Here is a 20051-nt window from a genome sequence, read left to right as displayed (position 1 = left end):
GGAGAGAGGAGAGGAGAGGAGAGGAGAGGAGGAAAGAAAGAAAGAAAAGAAAGAAAAGGAAGGAAGAAAGGAACCCATGAATACTGTTTTAGTTTACAACAGAAGCCTTGGATAACCCTGAAGTTAAATTAAGATCCCTCTACTTCCCATCTGTCATTCATTCCCCATCCATGTTGCCTCCTCACCTGGACTTCATCTGTACTTCAACAGCTATCAAACTTCCCTTTCAGAGAAGTAGCTGATATTGCATATATACTTACAAGGAAATTGCTGCCTTTCAGTTCTTTCAAGCCTTAGTTCTATGATAGAGTGCACTACTGTCCCTTAGAGAAGCATCTTTTAGCTATTTGTAAACAGGTGGGAGTATGGAAGATCTGAAGAGTTGATCTCAAGAAATCCAGAACAGGTCTGTGCTTGCTCTGTTGTGCTTTGTTTCAAACCCCTTATCCAAATTCCACTGAGTTCTTGGTTCCCTTAGTAGGACAAGACCTGCTTCCTCTTCTCCTTATTCTCCCATTCACCTTAGACCAAATCTTTAAAAACCACTGCCTACTTAGATAAGGTACCTAAAGCAAAGAAAAAAAGAAAGACCTTAAAATCAGTCCTTATTCTTCTATGTTTAAATAAACGAACAAAAAACAGCTGCAGAATTCAACCTGCAATATTTGGCATACATAGACCCGACCTGTGTATAAAGTAACAATAAACATCTCAGGTTCTGAAGATCAGCTATTTAGATATTAGATTTTCTACTAACAAGCTGACTACTGCTTTGGAGCAAATACTTAATCATTTTGTCTCACTTTCCTCATCTATGAAATGAAGATGATGTCTCATAATATTGTTGTAAAGATTAAATTAGTTATTTCACATAAAGCACTTAGAACAGTGCCTGCCCTTGATACATATTCAGTAAAGGTAAGATCATATTGTTTTAAGTTCTTCCTCTAAAAAATAAATATTGCATGATGTAATCCCTGTAAGTCAGTCCTCCCTGCCCCTCCTCAGGTACAACCAAATCTACACAAGCATTAATCAGAGAAACAGATGGTCAAAAGTGGCACAGTAGACACAAAGATCCCCACTGTTTTTCCTAGAGCTTTTCTCCACTGGATCCATGACTGGTTTGAGTTTCGCAGGCACAAAAATAAGTAAATCCTTCTTATAATAAACTTTAAACAACACTAAATCAGCTCATGACAATTTGGGAGCCCACTGCTCTTTGGAGAATGATTCACAGTGATACCATTCTATTCACACCACTGCCCAATGAGCTGCCATGCACAAGCATAGCAAAGAGTATGTGCTAGGAAACATTCTGAGTGGATATTCTACACATGAGTCTTGAAGGGTGTCAGAATGTGGTTTGACTACATCCCAAAGGAGGTATCTAAAATGGCAGTACTATGAGATAATAGGCCCCCATCTCCTTGCTCCCACTTCTGCCACCCTAATCCCTTTCCTACTGAATCTATGCCTGATCTCCATAGGCAGGATATATGTTTCTTTAGTCACCAACCAATTCAGACCAATATATATCATCCCAACTCAGCCCCACTGACACATCAGGCTTGGAATGAGACATAACTTCTGGCCTGAGGACTGGGTTCCATTACCATTGTTGAGGTCCCATGTGGCTCTCTTGGAGCCATAACACTCCCTAGAGCATGTGTTTCTCCACAAACCCATGATTTATCCTGTCAGCTCCCTCACCACTACCCTGTTTAGGGCTTGGTTGGACAACTGGCCTTTGGTCTTGCTCCCTACTCCTTAGTTCTGAGCAACTACTCTCAATAGTAAGTACTTCAGCCTAGCTCCCAGGACCAGAATTGGCCCCACTGCAGACTATTGCCCAGGGATTTCATGGAACTGATTTGCTCATACATGTCCTCCTGGTTCCCTCTCTCAATCTAGGACCCATGGAAAGGACTCTCATCTACTGTACTCATTCCATCTGAGTAGACACTTCCCTTCCAATCCCCTAAATCATGTCTCCTTAGAACTACTTATTCCCAGAATGTGAACTCCCCTAATGTGAACTCTGCCTTGGCTACAAGACTGTCTCTAGAATCAATTTTAGGAACATTGGCTTTCTCACCCCAACCCCATCTGTGGTCCAGATTCATGTCTGTGCCTGACCCCCTTGCTGCCTATGCTTTGCCAACAACAGAGCATGTGGCAAAGAATACACTGTGAAAATTTCTTGGTAATTAAAAAAAAAAATCTCAAAAAGTTTTAAACTCATGTGTTAAAGGTAAATTTCAAAATGTCCATAGACTCAAAACAGCCACAGCAAAACATCAATACAAACGGAATGTGACCATATTCATTTCTTAAATTTTCCATCTCATCAAAATAAACCACCTTGAAGAAAATGTCAAGATATTTTTGAACCAACCATCCTGCCATGTTTCTATCAATTTGGACACACCTACCTCAAACCACTGCCCGTGGGACTGCATCTTGAGGATGACACAGGGATCTGGTTTAGAAAGGGCATCTCTGTCGGAAATGCCTTTGCATGCCACACGCAGCTCAACTTTGGTCAGGCAGGGGCTGTTGAAGATTCCCAGCGTGTTGGCAGCTGACTCATAAATGTTGCTCATCTTCTTCATTCTGTTTTATACAAGTAAAAGAAGGAAAAAGACACACCAATCACTGTAGTACGTGTCAAAAGAAGTCCCCTCGACCCAGCATGCCTCAGGAAATTGTCTGATACACAGTTTCAAATATGGAAGATGTATTTATTATCTCACTTTCTTATTTTTTAACTATTTTTTTTCCTTTTTGAGACAGAGTCTCATTTTGTCATCCTTGGTAGAGTGTCAGGGAATCATAGCTCACAACAACCTGAAACTCCTGGACTCAACTGATTCTCTTACTTTAGCCTCCTGAGTAGCTGGGACTACAGGTACTCGCTACAGTGTCTGGCTATTTTTAGAGACAGGGTCTCACCCTTGCTCAGGCTGAGCTCAAGCAATCTATATGCCTCGGCCTCCCAGAGTGCTAGGATTATAGGCATGAGCCATCAAGCCCAGCCCTATTATCTCATTTTCCAACCTAGTGACAAAATTCCAGTGAAGCAAATCAAAACAAACAAACAAACAACAGCAACAACAAAACAAGCACTGGTGCAGACTTGAACACTATTTTCCTGTAAGATTTGCATACATTTGCATAGTAAAATTTTTGGTCTGTGAAATTAATGAATTAGTGCAGTAGACTGCAAACTGTAATCCAGCTCTAAATTAAGTACATGGCTTCTGTGGGGGTTTTACAGATTTGTTAGTTAATCAATTTAATCACATTGCAAGTTTTTAAGATTCCCTAAAAATCCAACATTCCTCCTGTGTCATGACACAGAGAAGTACATTGTTCCACCTGAAGAAATAGCCAAATTTCTCATCTCTAAAGCCTGGCCCACCTTCTCAAGATGCCATAAATGAGCCAGCACGAGAGGCTCAGTGTCTGAGTTCTTGTCCCAAGTATTTAAGTCTCATCTCATCTTCCCTTCCCCACTTTCTGCCACAGTAGAACTCAGAATCAAAAGAGAGCAAGTAAGAAGGGAGGAAAAAACACAAACCCTATGATTCTGAACTCATGGAACAGCAACTACATACTAGGCCCCTGCCCAACTCCACCAGACACCTGTATAATGACACTTTGCATCCTAGAGACACAGGACACAGAGGTCCTCCAGGGACCAACAGTGCTCTCCTCTTTCTGTGAGAGTAAGGACATTGGAAGACTTTTTTCAGGAGCAAAATTCAATAATCTTCTCATGGAATTCTATGTCCTTCCTTGTAGATTCATTAGGAAAAATGATAATGGCTTCATCAACCTCACACAGCATGGATGTCAAATAGTGGAATTTCTTCATCTATAGAGATTGAGATAATCCCTCCCTCTCTCTGTCCCTTCCTCTACAAATATTCTCTTTGGTACTGGCACCTTACTAGGTTCAAGTGAGTACATATTGCTACCTCTTTTACAGGGAGACGTCTGTACCTCTGTGTCCCACACACACTCACACACATGAATAAAGTTTTATTGTAACACAGCCATGCTCATTCATTTACACCTTACCTGTGGTTGCTTTCAGTACAATGCTAGAGTTGAGTAATTGCCCACAAAGCTTGAAATATTTACCATGTGACCCTATTGAGAAAATGTTTGTCGAGCTCTCTTCTAAAATATCAGGTAAAGGGAATTTGTAGTGGAGGAGAGTTGCAATCCTATGTTAGTGTATGTTGTGGAATTAGTTTGAGGACGAGAGCTATTCTATCTTCTACCAACCTAAACACTAATAGGGACTTGGAGATATTTTTCTTAACCTTTAAGTAAATTCCAGCTCTGAAAAGACTGGTGGTTTGCCTACACCATACAATTATTCTAATGACACAGGCTTGTGGCTCTTTTTACCACAGATAAAACCTTTAGCTGTAGAACTGTTCAATTCTACTAAGGAACAGTAGACAAAACAATTTTACTTGATTTCTTTTAAACTCCATACAGTCATATTTCCTTTCTACTTTTAAATACATTTTACTCAAATATAGAAAATACAGAAGTCATAAGTCCACAGCTTATTAAATTTTTGTGATTCTATTTTTACAAGTTTTAAGTAGACCAATAATTAAAGCAACAGAGGTGACAAACTGTGCATGAAGTGAAATTTAGATCAAAGCAAAGAGAGGGAAGGTGGCTTTGTGTTTGGAAGCATATTGTGAACTCTATCAACTCTTTGATAAGGACAGCTTGTTCTTCAATCACCATCTTCCTGAATTCTTCTTTCTCATTACATTAACTGGCTCTTGGAATCTACATTCCTCTTCTGCATTCTTAACTGGCTTGTCCTATATCTAGGAGCCATCTCTTCCCCTTTTAACAATCCCTGTTCTTGTAGGCTCACTCATGCCATGTGTGTCCCCCTCTAGACCCACTGACTTCATTCTACAGCACAGAAGCTTCTATAGAATGAAAAACCTTCTTTAGCACCAGCCTTAATTATGAAGTATAATACAAAAAAAGGGAGGGGGGAACACATAACTCCAGATTGAAATCCTGGCTCCTCTACTTATTATTCATGTGTCCCTGGGAAGGTTACTTCCTCTTGGACAGTAGAATTACCTACGTTGAAGAAGATGCAAAAGTTGCTGTAAAGAGCAAATGAAGTAATATATACAACATTATTAGCATAATATTAGGTAGATTGTAGACAAACAGCAACTTTTTGAATCATTAGTTCATCTAAGGATTTATACATATGAGCCAATAATTCTAACAGTTTCACAAGTCAGATAGGAAAACAGTAGTGTCAGCTCTACAAAGATTGTGCAGCTGCTTTATCAGCTTCCTGGGACAGGTACTTTATTCTTCAGTGTTTTTCCCAAAGCATTAGCTGGCTCCCTGGGAATCCTATATATCCATATTCTACAGGCGCCCTTTCTCAGTTCATATGGCAGATGGTCATATGTCATGTGCAATCCACATGGTGTCTAATAGGAACTGCAGGAGTCCTACAATGCAGACGGATCAATGGTCTCATCCTCCCTCATTGATTCATTTTCAGGTTATTACAACAGTTTTGGTTCACAACTACCTGGTTAACTGCATTTCAAACAATATCTCCTTTTAACTATCCCTCCCCTGCAAATGTATCACTGCAAAGCAATCTCTGAATACAATGATGCAGATATGAAAACACCATGAAATGGCGGTGTCACTAGGAGGTGACAAGTCTAATCCTAGTCTGAGGTTTCCATCAGCCACTTGCTTAAAAATTGTGACAATCTAATCACACAAGAGTTGCCCCAAATAATTCAAAATTATCAAGCTTTCTTGAAATATGGATTGACAAATACAATCATTGATAGAACATCACATACCAAGTGTATGGAGTATTTAACTCTGAATTATTAGTTCATGATGATAAATGTAAAGAGTTTATAAATGAATGAACAAATGAACTGGAGGCACATGTCCAGGGATGTTTTTATTAATGAATATATGATCCAGCAATTTTATAGATGACTTATTTAAGCAATGGGAAACACTTAGAGGATTTGGAGCTGGAAATGGATGTGTTCAAATAAGTGTTTGATAAAGACCTTCTAAGTAAAGCACCATGAGAATGAGGAAAAAAAGAAAAAAATGCCACCACAAGTACTCACTGGAACTAATTGATCAATACCCATGTGCACATTTAGTGGTAAAACTCAATGAAAAGCTAGCAGGTAGGTGGACACAGGAGGGGAGGGGTAAATTCCCACCTGATGGGTACATTGCACACTGTCTGGGTAATGGGCACACTTAGAACTTTGACACAAACTGTACCAAAGCAGTTCATGTAACCAAAATATTTGTACCCCCTAATATTCCAAAATTAAAAAAAAAATAAAATCCCTGATCAGATATATTTGAGTTCATGAGTTTCTGTACCAGCCCAGAGGTAACAGCAATCCCAACCTTGACTTTGGAGGTGGTACACAGGCCAGTGAAGTCAAATTGTTTGGCTTTTGTCCAGCTCAAGCTCACTGCTGGAAGGTGATCGCAAAGTATGGCTCTGTCAACAAGTGACCAGCTACCTCTAGCTCTAGATAAGTGGAGTAAACAAGTAATTTCACACTCTGTTAGACAACAGGATTAATACGGCCAGATTATCAATACATTTTCCATGGCCTGTTTAAATCCTCTTTGTTGCCTTTCATACAATACCCTGGCTTTATGGAGACTAATGTCTGCTGAGAATTATTTTGATGAAAGCTGACTTTTGGCCAATTTTAGAAGCAAATTATAATTGTCCTTTCACTCAGACAAGTTATTAAAAAAACCACTACCTCAGCATATCCACACTCTCTAACAGGACAAACTGATCCTGAAACTTAATTAGTTTCTGAACAAGTTGCAAACAATACAAGAGAATAGAGAGCTCCAGAGGAAAGGGAATCAGCTTGAGTTCACAGGGGAACCAATTGAGCAGATCTTGTCTCAAGACTGTGTTAAGTGCATAATCACAGTTCTGCTTGCATTAGCTTTATTCATCCTTTTAAAATGTCACCGTACATCCCAGGAAGACTGGTGTGTTGATGTCTCTATTGCACAACATTTCCATCTCAATTCAAGAAATATGTATAAAGCATCTGCTAAGCACCCGGTGCTGTGGTGCCATTCACTCAACCAGAGATAAGTCAAGTATTAGTCCACTGACACTTGTGAATTCATTTTCTATTGTACATTTCTTATGTCAAGAGTAGACCTACTCATAGATTTGCTCATAGGTTGCAAGCACTATGATGGACACTGTGAGGGACGAAGGCACGGATCAGACAGTCCACTGTCTAGAGGTTCATATTCTGGAACAGCACTTCTCAGACTTCCCACAATCACAATTTACCTGGGGAGGCTGTTTAAGTGTAGTTTCTGTTTCCAGAGTCTGGAATGGGACCTGAGATTCGGCTCCCAGATGTCATTGTCCAGATAGCTGCAAGGTTGTCAAGTACAGGCCAAGCATCTATAACAAGGCAAACTGCCCTGGAAGTTGCTTTTCTTAAGATTAAACACTTATACACAAGATGCAGACAATGTAGAGATAAGAGTGCATATCTAGCATTAGACCGAGTTATCTGGGTTTGAATCTCAAACTCACTTGTTATGTGACCTTGGGCAAATTGGTTAAATCCTCTATCCCTCTGTTTTACCATTTTTAAGATGAAATTAATAATAATCTCCACTTGGTAGAGTTGTCTTCAGAACTAAATGGATTAATCTATATAAAGCTCCTAAAAAAGTGCCTGGGCCATCAGGAACATTCGATAAACTCAAAGTATTGTTACCAGTAGGTAGGTTCATGGAGAGTTTATCAAGCTCCCCATCTCTCTGTCTTCTCCCTAGAATTCCCAATACCCTTCTCTCTCAGTCCCCTAGACTTGTACATTTTCTCCTCTTTCACTGGCTTTTATTTTGTAAGTTAATCTCCCCCCCACCCCCACACACAACTTTAATCATTACTCATCCTGCTCAGGCCCTCTCAGCCCCCAGTTTGGCAGTATAAACATTGACTCTTCCCAAAAGGGTGGGAAAGGAAGAAAAGCTGTGAAAGTTTATAGTTTTTGTCCTCATCAAGCATATAATGCCCTAGAAATCTCATTTTAAAATGGCTTGTTTCCCAGCTACTAATATTCACTATACTAATAAACTACACAAATACTGTTTCATTTACTCCCAACCTCTTGGCATAAGTATTGTCAATCCCATTTTATAGACATTAAAAAATGCAGGCTCATGATGGTTAAATATCTTGCCCCATTGTTATAGTTAGTAAGTGACAGAGCTAGGAATTAAACCTGGGTCTAGTAGACTCTAAAATCTGTGGTTTTGTCCATTTCTTATAAGATGACTTATAATTTGCTTAAGAATTACTTTTTTTCTAGATCACGCAAACTTCAACCTTATTCCAGTCTTAATGTTATCTCTAATGTATAGTGTGTACACTATGAGCTTATGCTCTAGCAGTCCTTAACAATTCATTTTTCTTTTATCCTTCTACTCCCAAGATAGTTCAAGTCACTTCTGGAACTCTACTTGCAATGGTAGCTTCATCAAGTTGAAGGGTTTCGGAACTCAGTGTCCCTACTCTGATTATTTCAAACTGAGCATTTGATACATTATAGGTAGAGAAGATAAAACACCCAGCAAACACAGAGGTCCAAACCATGTGAACCACAAAAGACTATGGTTTTAATGAATCATATGACAACATGTGTATATGAATTGATGATATGACAATTGTCATATGCATTCAAAATTTACAAAATGCATACATGAACATTTTTCTGAAATACGCCATCCCCAAATCACTCAAGTGTAGTTAATTATTTCAGTCATTTCCTGAGTTTGATACAACAGAAAGACCAAAAGAAAAATCCAGCAGAGATCTCATTTCCTGAAAAAATAGCTTTCTTGGGAATGCACAAGAAATCAGATTAATTGATGTTCTAGGAACTTCCAGGCTCACAATTTTAACTCTAACAGTGAGTCATAATGATGAGATTTTTCTAGAAAGCAATTACGTTCATTGCATCACATTCGTATTAATTTTACAGCACTGAAATGTCACCCATTTTTAGGAGAAGAATTGGATATATAAATTTAAGCAGATAATTTTAAATGCTGACAAAAACTTTTAAAAGTCAAACTTGAACTGAATATCAAGGGAAACGGTGTGAATGACTGTCTTCTTCCTGTCACAGCCCTTCCTCTGAGGCCGTGCCAAAAGCAACTATGGTTCCTGAATGAGAAAGGAAAAGCAAATTCAGATGATGTTTTATTATTCTGGCACCAAAATAATTTCCTCCCATTACTCAGGCATTACTAAATTTACCCAGTAGAAAGATCAGATCTTTAAAATCCCAGTCTTCTTTTGTTCGGTTATTTTCAGTTACTTTGTTCAGTTATTTTATATAATCACAGGTTGGGTTCTTCCACTAATGTCATTTTCACAGGAAGCTGGGGGTTCACAAAGTGGATTTTGTGTTTCTAGTCTTGTACATGTGGCTAAACTTAAAGGAAAAAAAGCAAGGTTATTTTTATGTTCCACAGGAGCAACTACGGACAGCATCTGAAGCCAGAAGCCAATTTCATTGAGAAAGCATGGCAACGGATCTACTTATGGATCCTGTTCTGCTCCCACACCTTCTCCTGTAAGACTTGTCTCATCTGCTCTTAATTACATCCTAGTGTTATGTTAACATGCTTTTGCTTAGTTGGCAGAGGACAACATGTTGTGTTTTGGGAAAGAAGAGGGGGTTGAGTAGATAAAGTGTAAAACAAAATACCTTTTCAGAATACATAGTACAGAACACAACTTCTAGCTCTGCATTTCCCAGGAGAAATATATGTCATGATGAAAATGTTCTGTAAACTGTGCTGGCAGATACAGTGGCCACTCGCCACTCACAGGTGGCTACTGAGCCCTTGAACTGTGGCTAGTGCAACTGAGGAGATGCATATTTCATTTTTTATTTTAATAGCCACTTACAGTGGCTATTGTATTAGACATGCATTGGACACACCACACCAGACTACTATTCATAGGGCTTTTTTCTTCATTTCCCCTGAAAAACAAAGCAACTCATAAGAACAGGCCTCTTTCTTTCGAGAAATTGATCATCCTATCATTTGGTGGAGTCTGGGCACAGAAGCGCTGAAAGGGCTTAACAGGTGCGTGTTTGGCCCACAGGTTTGTCTCCTTGTGCCAGTGCCACCTGATTGGTAGTGACTGCCTATAGTCCTCTATGGAGAAAAGATAGTGTGACACAGAGTAGCATGGTTCCCTGACAACAGCTGCCACTCGTGCACACAGAAGGGGGAAGTGGCAGCCCGCAAGGTAAGACCTTAGAGGCAATATTGGCGTGAAGGTCTCCCTAGAACTTTTTTCAGTGTGGCATTACCTTTATATCCAGTGTGTAATGCTGTCCCTATGACAAGTTACAAAATGGTACAACATAAGGTTTAGGGCAAACGGCCTTGCTAGAGCTGCTATGGATGAAAACAGAGAACAGAATATAGGCAAAAGTAGCATGTGAACTGGGTGGTGTTGGGGAGTTGGACAGAGGGGTATTTGAAAGGGAGGGCATGTTAGAGGACAGCATCATGTTTGTCTCACTGATCAGTCATGTGACCAGTCATTATGGACTGGACAGTTTGGGGAAGAGAAATGCCTAGTGGAACTCTCTCCCTCCTTCCCTCCATCTCCCTCCTCCCCTCCTTCTCTCCCTCCTCCTCTCTGAGTTCCTGAATAGCAGAGAACTATGGTGGGATTGCTTCTATGTAACAATGCCACAAATGTATTTTCATTCAAGGAGTTTACCAGGAATGGGTAGAAAGGAAAGGAACAGGGTTTCCCCACTAGCACATAGAAACTGTAGGGAGCCATTGACAGTAGGAGGGAACTTGGTTGAATTAGTCAAATCAAGGCAACTGGGCAAAGATGGTGGCGGACATTATCAGATGGAAAAGAAAGCTGACAGGTGCCATGTGCATGGCAGCTAAGAAGTCTGTGAATATTCAACCCTTGCTGAATATGAGAATTTGAATACAGTCCCTAGTGTAGGTGTAGATATACTAGAGAAATAAGGGTCAGCTACAAAATGCTAATGGCAACAGTGTTTTTAGATACCGGTGTATCTGTCCCAGGGCTTAGTGTTTCTGGTGACACTATCACATTTAATCCTTTCAAGAGCTATGGAAGGTAGCTATTGACACTATTGATGACAAAACTGAGATTCAGAAAATCTAAGGGAATTGTTAGATTACATAACAAAAAAATGGAGGAGGCAGGATTCAGTCAGAGTTTGCTTTTTAACTCGGGCTTTATTTATAATGTTATTCTGCTTCCCTTTGCACATCTTCGGATCTAGGTTCAGTTTCTAGATCTATTTGAGCCCCTTAAACCTGGATGCCCTAGAATGATAATGCCTCATTCATTCATTCATAAAATGTTTACTTAACATTTCCAATATGTGCTGGGCACCATGCTGAGTAGCAGGAGATACAAATATGAAAAGACAAGGTTTCTACCTTCATGGAGTTCACAGGCAAATGGAGAAATCAATAGGAAAATAAATATTTACAAAAGATTAATTTTGCTTGTTCTTTGGTCTGCCATATTTTCATGGTGAGACTCCAAAATTGCATTAGAAAGGAAAGACCTGTAAGTGGAATTTCCTCTGGCTACTTCCCACACAATAGTGTCTATAGAACTATCGTTCTACGAGGTGCTAATAGAAAAGCTCCCGAGAAGCAAAGATAGATTTTATAACATAAAGTATATTTGTTTATAGCAGGACATTTCAGAGTCATTGGTATGTGAATTTGCTCCACAAATCTCCAAAAATAAGGTATGGCGTATAATAGTTGCCAAAATTATTTGATGACAAAATTGTTTCACGGAACACATTGGAAGATAAATGATTAACAGGAAAGAAATATTTCAGGAAAATGGCTAAAGGGCAACAGGCAAGGGCATGTTGCATTTGGGGATATTTTATTTTCCATTAGAAGCTGAAAAGCATTATAAGGGCTGAGGCACGAATACACAGGAAGCAGCACAGCATGGGAGTCCTGCCTTTCATGTACTCCACCAGCAGTGAGAAAGGATGCTGATGTTCTGGCTAAGACAGCTGCAGCCCCACACTGGCAGATCTACTCTAGATAAATGCTTGCTGCGCTCAGCAACTTGAACCAGGTCCTAGATATCCAGGTGACATTCAGATGCCGATACTCAACTGAAAGGCAGGAATACTAGCACAGATGGATAGTGGGAAGGATTAATGACACTCTGCTTAACCTGTCCACTGGCAAATGGTAGGCTAGATAGATTTATTTCCAACCCTGAATGAGTAAATCAAAAATAACAACAACAGCAACATGCAGCCTAAGAAAAAGGTGGAAAATAACTAAATTGTGATCAGTTTGTATGAGAGAATGCCATACGACAACGAAAATGAATGACATTTTGATACACATGCCAGCATGGATGAATCTCCTGGACCTAATGTTGAACAAAATATGCCAGATCCTAAAGAGTACATGCTGTATGATCCCAATTATACAAAGTTCAAAAACAGGACAAAATTAATTATAATGCTCTAAGGCTGAATAATGTTTACCTTTGTGGATGCAATGATTGGAGGGATGCAAGAGAGGCTTCTACGGTACAGAAATATTTTGCATCTTTATTTGGGAGTGTTTGCGTTGTAAAAATGCATCCATCTATAAACTTAAAATGTGTATACTCTTCTGTATATGTTTTTGACTTGGATAAAATTTTATTTAAAAGCTAAATAATAGGCTTAGCGCCTGTGGCTCAAGCAGCTAAGGTGCCAGCCACATGCACCTGAGCTGGCGGGTTTGAATCCAGCCTGGGCCTGCCAAACAACAATGCCTGCTACAACCAAAAAAAAAAAAAAAAAAATAGCCGGGCATTGTGGCGTGTGCCTGTAGTCCCAGCTACTTGGGAGGAGGCAGGAGAATTGCTTGAGCCCAGGAGTTGGAGGTTGCTGTGATCTGTGATGCCAAAGCACTCTATCCAGGGCAACAGCTTGAGGCTCTGTCTCAAAAAAAAAAACTAAAAACTAAATAATAATGGCAGAAATAAGGCTAATATATCTCCAATATATCTCATATGTTAGTAATTATGAAGTGGTGACATTTCCTTACTAAAACATCATAGAGTAGCTTTAATATCCAACTAACTTTGTTATCTAACCAGGTGATATTTATAAAGCCAACTGTGACTATATATAAATAAAGAAAAATAGATAAACTTCAATTAAAGGAAAGCAGGGATGGGAAAAGCATGTGAGACAAAGTAGAATGTAAGAGAACAAACCTTGAATGAGTCAAAGGGAATCATTTCTCTCATTTCCTCCAACCTGGATCCATCGTAACCCTCCTTACAGTTAGTGGGCCCTACGTGCTCAGAGATCTTTGCCAAATTGTAGACTCAAATCTGATCAGGTCAGTCTCCTGCTTAACATCTTCTGTGGTACCTAAATGCCACAAGCCAACATCCACATTTCTTAACCTAGAATCACGGAATGAATTTTCCTACCATTATCATTCAGGCCCATTATTTTCTAGATGCTTTAAGATGCTTCATTCTCATCACTCTTTTTCACACTTTGAAGTCCTGGGATGCTCATGGAATTATATGTAGATATTTCTCACATGAAAAATTCCTGCTCAGGGAATTTCTGCTTCATGGCCAAGTTTTAATCCCCTGACAAAGTTTCTGTGACCTCTCCCATACCCTTGTCAGTCACTCTTTAAATTGTATTCCTACAGTTCTGGTTTAGAGTCCTCTCACCTTAATTAACACATACATGCTAGAAGCATCAGCTTACATGTCTGCAAGGTCCTGGCAGGTCCTGCAAGGACTGCTTGACAAAGACTCAAAGTAGGAAGACTGGGAGTCTCTAAACTGGTGACAGACTTCTTGTACTTTCAAATGGCTGGCTCCAGGTGCTGATAAAGAACAGATCTCCAGAATCAAAGGCTGGGGTAGCCAGCCAGGCCCTCAAACTGTCAGGTGACATCAAAATATAACAAGTATGATCTATGGTGTCATCTCAGAACCAAATGTTCTGAGCCAAATGTTTGTCATTTGTTCACTGAATCTCAGAAGCAAATGTTCATTAAACACTCTGTCCGGAAGGGCCCTTTCTCTTCTATTCTCCCTCCTTCCTTCTCCCTGGATTAAGCTTCTCAAAGATAGATTTACATGGTAAGTGGCTAAAGCAAGAAAAGACCTTGATGATCTGGAATCTTCACAGTGGTACTGGATGACCAAGAGTTAACCTAACAATCAGAACGGAGGCTTCCTGCCCAGACCTGATGGCACAATTGTTCCCACAAAGGTGACACTCACTGAATTATACCCAAGGGTGGTGACTTCAATAGTGACAACTTTGCTTCTACACCCAGTCTCCCAAGAGACTGGGTTGCTTCTAGAAACCCAGTCTCCCAAGAAGAAATGAAATCACTTATGGACAGAGAGCACCAGTTCATTCCTACTTCCACCATCAATTGAATTAGAATACTTCAGGTGCATTCTTTTCTTTGTTTTTTTTGGAGACAGAGTCTCACTTTGTCACCCTGAGTAGAGTGCTGTGGCATGATAGTGCGCAGCAACCTTAAACTCTTGGGGCTTAAGCAATTCTCTTGCCTCAGCATCCCAAGTAGCTGAGACCACAGGTGCCCGCCACAATGCCCAGCTATTTTTAGAGATGAGGTCTTGCTCTGACTCAGACTGGTCTCGAACCTGTGAGCTCAGGCTATCCACCTGCCTTGGCCTACCAGAATTTGGGGCACATTCTTTAACCCTCAGGTCCCCCAGACTCTGGTCTGTGTGTTTGTTTATTTCACTGGAGGCTAAAAATCCAGGCAGAAAAACATGGCAAATTTTCACAATCACAGGCCACTGGGAAGAAAAGCTCATGGTCAAAGATACTCTATTTTTATCCCTAAATCCCCTAAAATTAAATGTGACAAATAATGACTGAGCACCTACCATGTGCCTAGTACTAGATTACATGCCAGGAACATCGCTGAAATAATAAGATATGGTCACTGCCTTTGAAGAACTTTCAGTGGGATTAAGTAGATAAAATATTTACTCAAGGAGGTCACCAGGAGGTAATATTTAAATGTGTAGGCTTTTGAGTCAGACATCTTGGCTCTTCAATTTACTAGCTATAATTATAGGCAAGATGTATTTTTGTCTTATCTGCAAAATAGAGTTGATAAGTTTGCCCTTAACAGATGATTCAACAAGTAATTATGCAGACATAAAACATAAAGTACTAAACTATCATTACATTACCTGTGTTAACATGAAAGGGCGTTCTCCAAGTAAATATGTAATAAATTGTCAATTAGCAAAGATCCATTAAGTGATCATAAGGCCCAGAGAAAACAGGGATACTCTCATCTAAAGTATAGCGAAGAGGGAAGAAAGGTAATATTTACTGAGCATCCTTTGTTATGCCAGAACTGGTGTTAGGTGCTTTGCAAAGAAGAACTGTCACTACTTCATTTGTAAAACAGAAGAGACAAATCTCAGACTCAACCCAAGAGCATGGTCTGAATTTTAAGAAGCTAAGAAAGAAGACCAGAGAAGCCAGTCTGTATGAACAGTCATCAAAAAATGGCAAAAACACAAAAGCAGCATACTGTGTCTGGAGATCATGTGATGCTCAAATGGAAAGTATCACTTGGATGGTACATAACAGACTCAAAAGTGCTTTGGAAACCTATCGATTTAATTTGTGTTGAACATGTCTAGCTGTGGCATAACTTCTCTGAGCCTCAGTTTTCTCATTTTAAAAAAGAAGATAATAATAGCTTCCTTGGCCCAGGGCTATTGTGAGGATTATAGGAGATAATAGACTTAAATGAAGCAAGTATTATAACCAATATAGTAGATCCTCCGAAAATATTACTGTTTCCATTTCTCCTGTCCTGTGGTTTAGAATACAGCAAATACTCAAACATTCTTTACATGTAAAGTTCAGCTCATTTGAGAGAGCTGTGATTTAAAGATAAATCGTTAATATAAATCAAAACTCCAGGCTCAGCACCTGTAGCTCAAGTGGCTAAGGCGCCAGCCACATACACCAGAGCTGGCAAGTTCGAATTCAGTCCAGACCTGCCAAAGAACAATGACAACTACAACCAAAAAATAGCCAGGTGATGTGGCGGGCATCTGTAGTCCCAGCTACTTGGGAGGCTAAGGCAAGAGGATCGCTTAAGCCCAGGAGTTGGAGGTTGCTGTGAGCCGTGATGCCACAGCACTCTACACAGGGCAACAGCTTGAGGCTCTGTCACACACACACAAAAAAAATCAAGACTCCAAATTAATAATCAGTTCATGTTAAAAGTTGTTTATATAACTTGTTTTGAGCCAAAATTTTAGAATAAATAGATTTAATAATAAGTTAACAATAGTTCACTGGACATGTAGGAACTTTTGGTGAGTTCTATAAAGGAATTAGTTTGTAGGGCATTCAGAAAAATTAGTTGACTTCATTCTTACCTGAAAACAGAAGTTCAATTTAGTTTAATTTATAGCCGGCTGTAAATAACTTTTGCTTTATCATAGTCCTCTTCATGCCCATAGTAGGACCAAAGAAACAGGTGAAATTTATGTGGTTGTTGTGTGTGTGTGATCACTGTGCCAGCAGAATTCACTCATTTGATCAATCTTATCAGTTAAGATGCCTGCTTCCTCACAAAACTGTAAGCTTTGTGAAGGTATGGGTACTCTATCTTTCCATCTCTGAATCTGCATCAACTGGTACCTGGCATAAATAACCTTATTATTGTGCACAAAAAGTTCTGCTTTAGGGAAAGAAAAGAGATTTTACCTTTCTACTTGGCTGACAAAGTATAACTTTTGGGTTTAGGGATGGGAGAAAAAAATGGGAAAAGATTCTTATGTACTATATTTATACATAAGAATATACACAATGATGATGTAACTGACACTATTCTAAAGTACATACATACTCCAATGCTTTAAATTCTTGCATCAGTCATCCGAAGGACACTCTATGACACTAATACTCACAATTTAGAGCATGTTAAGTCTCTAACTGTTTAGGCAACCTCCCCAGGGCCATGCAGCAGGTGAAAACTTGGGTTGAGATGTAGGCATTCTGACTTTTGGTGACTAATCACCATGTTATCCTGCCTTTATTGACAGCTTCAGGGAATCTAGGGGACATGAAACATGTTTTTCTCCTTGCTGGACAGAAAAGTGGGAAAGTCAGAAACAGGGTTAATTCTTTCCCATCTGCGGATGAAATAAGAAGAGACCAGTAGAAATAATGACCACGGAAAATTTAATCTCCACATGATGTCCCACTAGTAGGGAGATTCACTCTGGTCTGGTGACGTTTAATAGCAAGTAAGCTATTTAAGGAAAGAGGGGAAATAATTTGGTATTGTAGACACTAAGAATTAGTAGAAAAAGGTCCATGGTCTACTAATTGAATTGTTTAAAAATACACACACGCACACACCATTTAAAGTTTACAATATATAAGTTAAGTGAAGTATACTTTTTTAAAGGATAAATAATAGGATGTCCAAGTAGCATGAGCTGTTGGGCTTTCTCCACTAAAATGAAGCATGGGGAATTTACAGAAACAAGTGGCAGGCATGGACCAGAGGGATTAACAAAAACAACAAAAAATGTGAGAAACCCCAAGGGGAGGGAGTACTGGAAGTGAGAAGATAAGATGAGGAAAAACTTTTAAGTGTTTTGTGCTGCCTCTCCCCCAAATTAGCAGGTGACAAGGGACTTGGAAAAAAAAAAACACAACATATTTTTCCATTAACATTTTTTTGATGGATGAAGAATTACTGGAACAGATGCACCATGAATTTAAAATGAATAATAACACTCGGAACAAATACACTTGAAAACAAAATAAGATATGAACAATATGAAATAAAACAATTATAATGAAAGGAAGCAAGTAGATGTATTGGAAGATAAAAGAGAATAAAAATATTACTGAAACCAGAGAAATGTTTTGAGGAGGAGAAGGAGAAGGACCCAGACAGGAAAGCTGGGATCTCGGGTAAGGTACCAACCCGTAGACCTTCCTCCAGAAGCACACACTTTGATGTAGGTTCAGCTATTTTAAACAAGAAAGAGCTATTTTAAAGTTTGTATCTGCAAACCTTACTAAGCAAAATGTCAGAGACTGTTCTGGTTTTTTTTAAATTAACTCATAGCTGTATACATTAATGCATTTATGGGGTACAATGTGCTGATTTTATATACAATTTGGAATGCTTACCTCAAACTGGTTAACATGGCCTTCACCTCACTTACTTAATTATTGTGTTAAGACTGTTAATCCCATTCTTTAAAACTAGTCTCCCAATTTTGAGTAAAAAATTTTCTATTCTTTTCCTGCTTCTAAAATTTCTTTAATACTGTAGAGATAGGTGATTGTTTGAGACAGATCTTAAAGAATGGGTCATCGTTTCAAAGCAGGCAATAAAAAGAGGGAAAGAGTATACCAAGGAGATGAGGCTCTGGGGATGGGGGGGTGGGTGATGGGGTGCAGCCCTGACTCATCAGTGTGGTTAGAATGCAGGTATGGGGAGAGGAGGCCTCAGGACAGAAAGCAGGCTGGACCGAAGGGCTTTGCATGCCTTGCAACTAACAGCTAGTGCCATTTACAGACCATCTATTACCTTCCAGAGATGTTGCTTCACAATTTACTATCTCACTGAATACTCATGACAACCTCTCAAGTAGTTATAATCATTTTCATTTTACAGACGAATGAGCTGAAAGTCAGAGAACTTTTCCTATATACTTGTTTGATTGCTTTTCAGTTGTTTTGTTTGCCTTTTGGAAAGTCATGCAGCTGTCTAATGTGAGCCTTATTTGTTTCCAACTACACTGGCCAAAACACAAAAGTGACGACCTAACTGTCTAATCCTTCAGTGGACCCCAGGCACATTTAGGAGTAAGAACACACTCCCCAGCTAGCACACAAAGCCCTTCGTCCACCACGTTTCCACCAGGGCCTTTCCCATCCGCCACTGCAAATGACTTGTTTTCTGTAAACTCACCTGGCCTAATAAAGATTTGTATAGCATCTCATTGTCATTGCTGAGTTATTTATCTGGTTCACCCAGATTGGGTGCTCTTGGATGTCAAGGTTATGTCTAATTTGGATTTTTATTCCATTCCTAAGTACACTGCCTAGCTCAAAATAAGGGCTCAATCAATGTTTGTTGAATTGATGAATCAATCAAACAAGTCCCCTATTTGTTTTCTATGTAAAATAATCCTCCAAATACATTCAGCTGGACGTTTATCTTCTTGTCTGGATATTAACCAGAACTTCATTTTTCTGCAGCTGCTGCCACTCCCTGCCTCTCCACCGTGGTTTCATGGCTTCCCCTTTGTGGTAGGACGTAGGAGTAGTGAGGCTGTGTTTGAGAGAACATTCAAGGACAACTTTGCAAATAGGCAAGAAAAATATTTTCATTTTGTTCTACTTTCCTGATGTCATTAACTTTATACACAAAAATCATTCAAAAACATTGTATTCATGCACAGGATAAAAGTCTAGAAAAAATACATCACAACATTAATAATTTATTTCACCATCATCAGATTATAGGTGATTTTGGTTTTGATTGTTGTACATTTTGGTATTTTCTAAATCAATAAATATTCATATATTATTTTTGTGATAGAAATACAATAAAGATTATGCTTTTAAGTGTCAAGCAAACTCTGTTTAGAAATAGTACTTATGGATTCTGGGAAGATGGCCGACTGGTAGCAACCCTGGTCAGAGGCTCCTGAACAAAGGAAGAAAAACTGGTTGGAATCAGAATCTATGAAGTCAAAGACGGGGAGCTGAGCCCAGAAAGAAGTTCGGCAAGCTATAAATCCAAGGAAGATCATTTAAGAACATAAAATACAGGTACGAAGCGGGCCCCAGAACTGCTTA

General features: G+C 39.3%; 1 protein-coding gene across 2 annotated transcripts in view; it reads right to left on the bottom strand.

Annotated features, from left to right (window-relative positions):
• The window catches only part of CPNE4 (copine 4), a 467500-nt gene that overhangs the window by 347078 nt on the left and 100371 nt on the right, over window positions 1–20051 (bottom strand). For both annotated transcript variants that reach the window (XM_012804939.1, XM_003781701.2), the window contains one exon: window positions 2436–2616. In XM_012804939.1, the coding sequence (XP_012660393.1) occupies window positions 2436–2616 (181 nt within the window). The remainder of the gene's footprint in view (window positions 1–2435; window positions 2617–20051) is intronic.

This window comes from Otolemur garnettii, unplaced genomic scaffold (genome assembly GCF_000181295.1).
Source record: "Otolemur garnettii isolate 467f Iridium unplaced genomic scaffold, OtoGar3 scaffold00002, whole genome shotgun sequence".
Taxonomy (NCBI): Eukaryota; Metazoa; Chordata; class Mammalia; order Primates; family Galagidae; genus Otolemur; species Otolemur garnettii.
The sequence above is the reverse complement of the archived record's forward strand: the minus strand, read 5'-3'. Positions and strand labels throughout refer to the sequence as shown.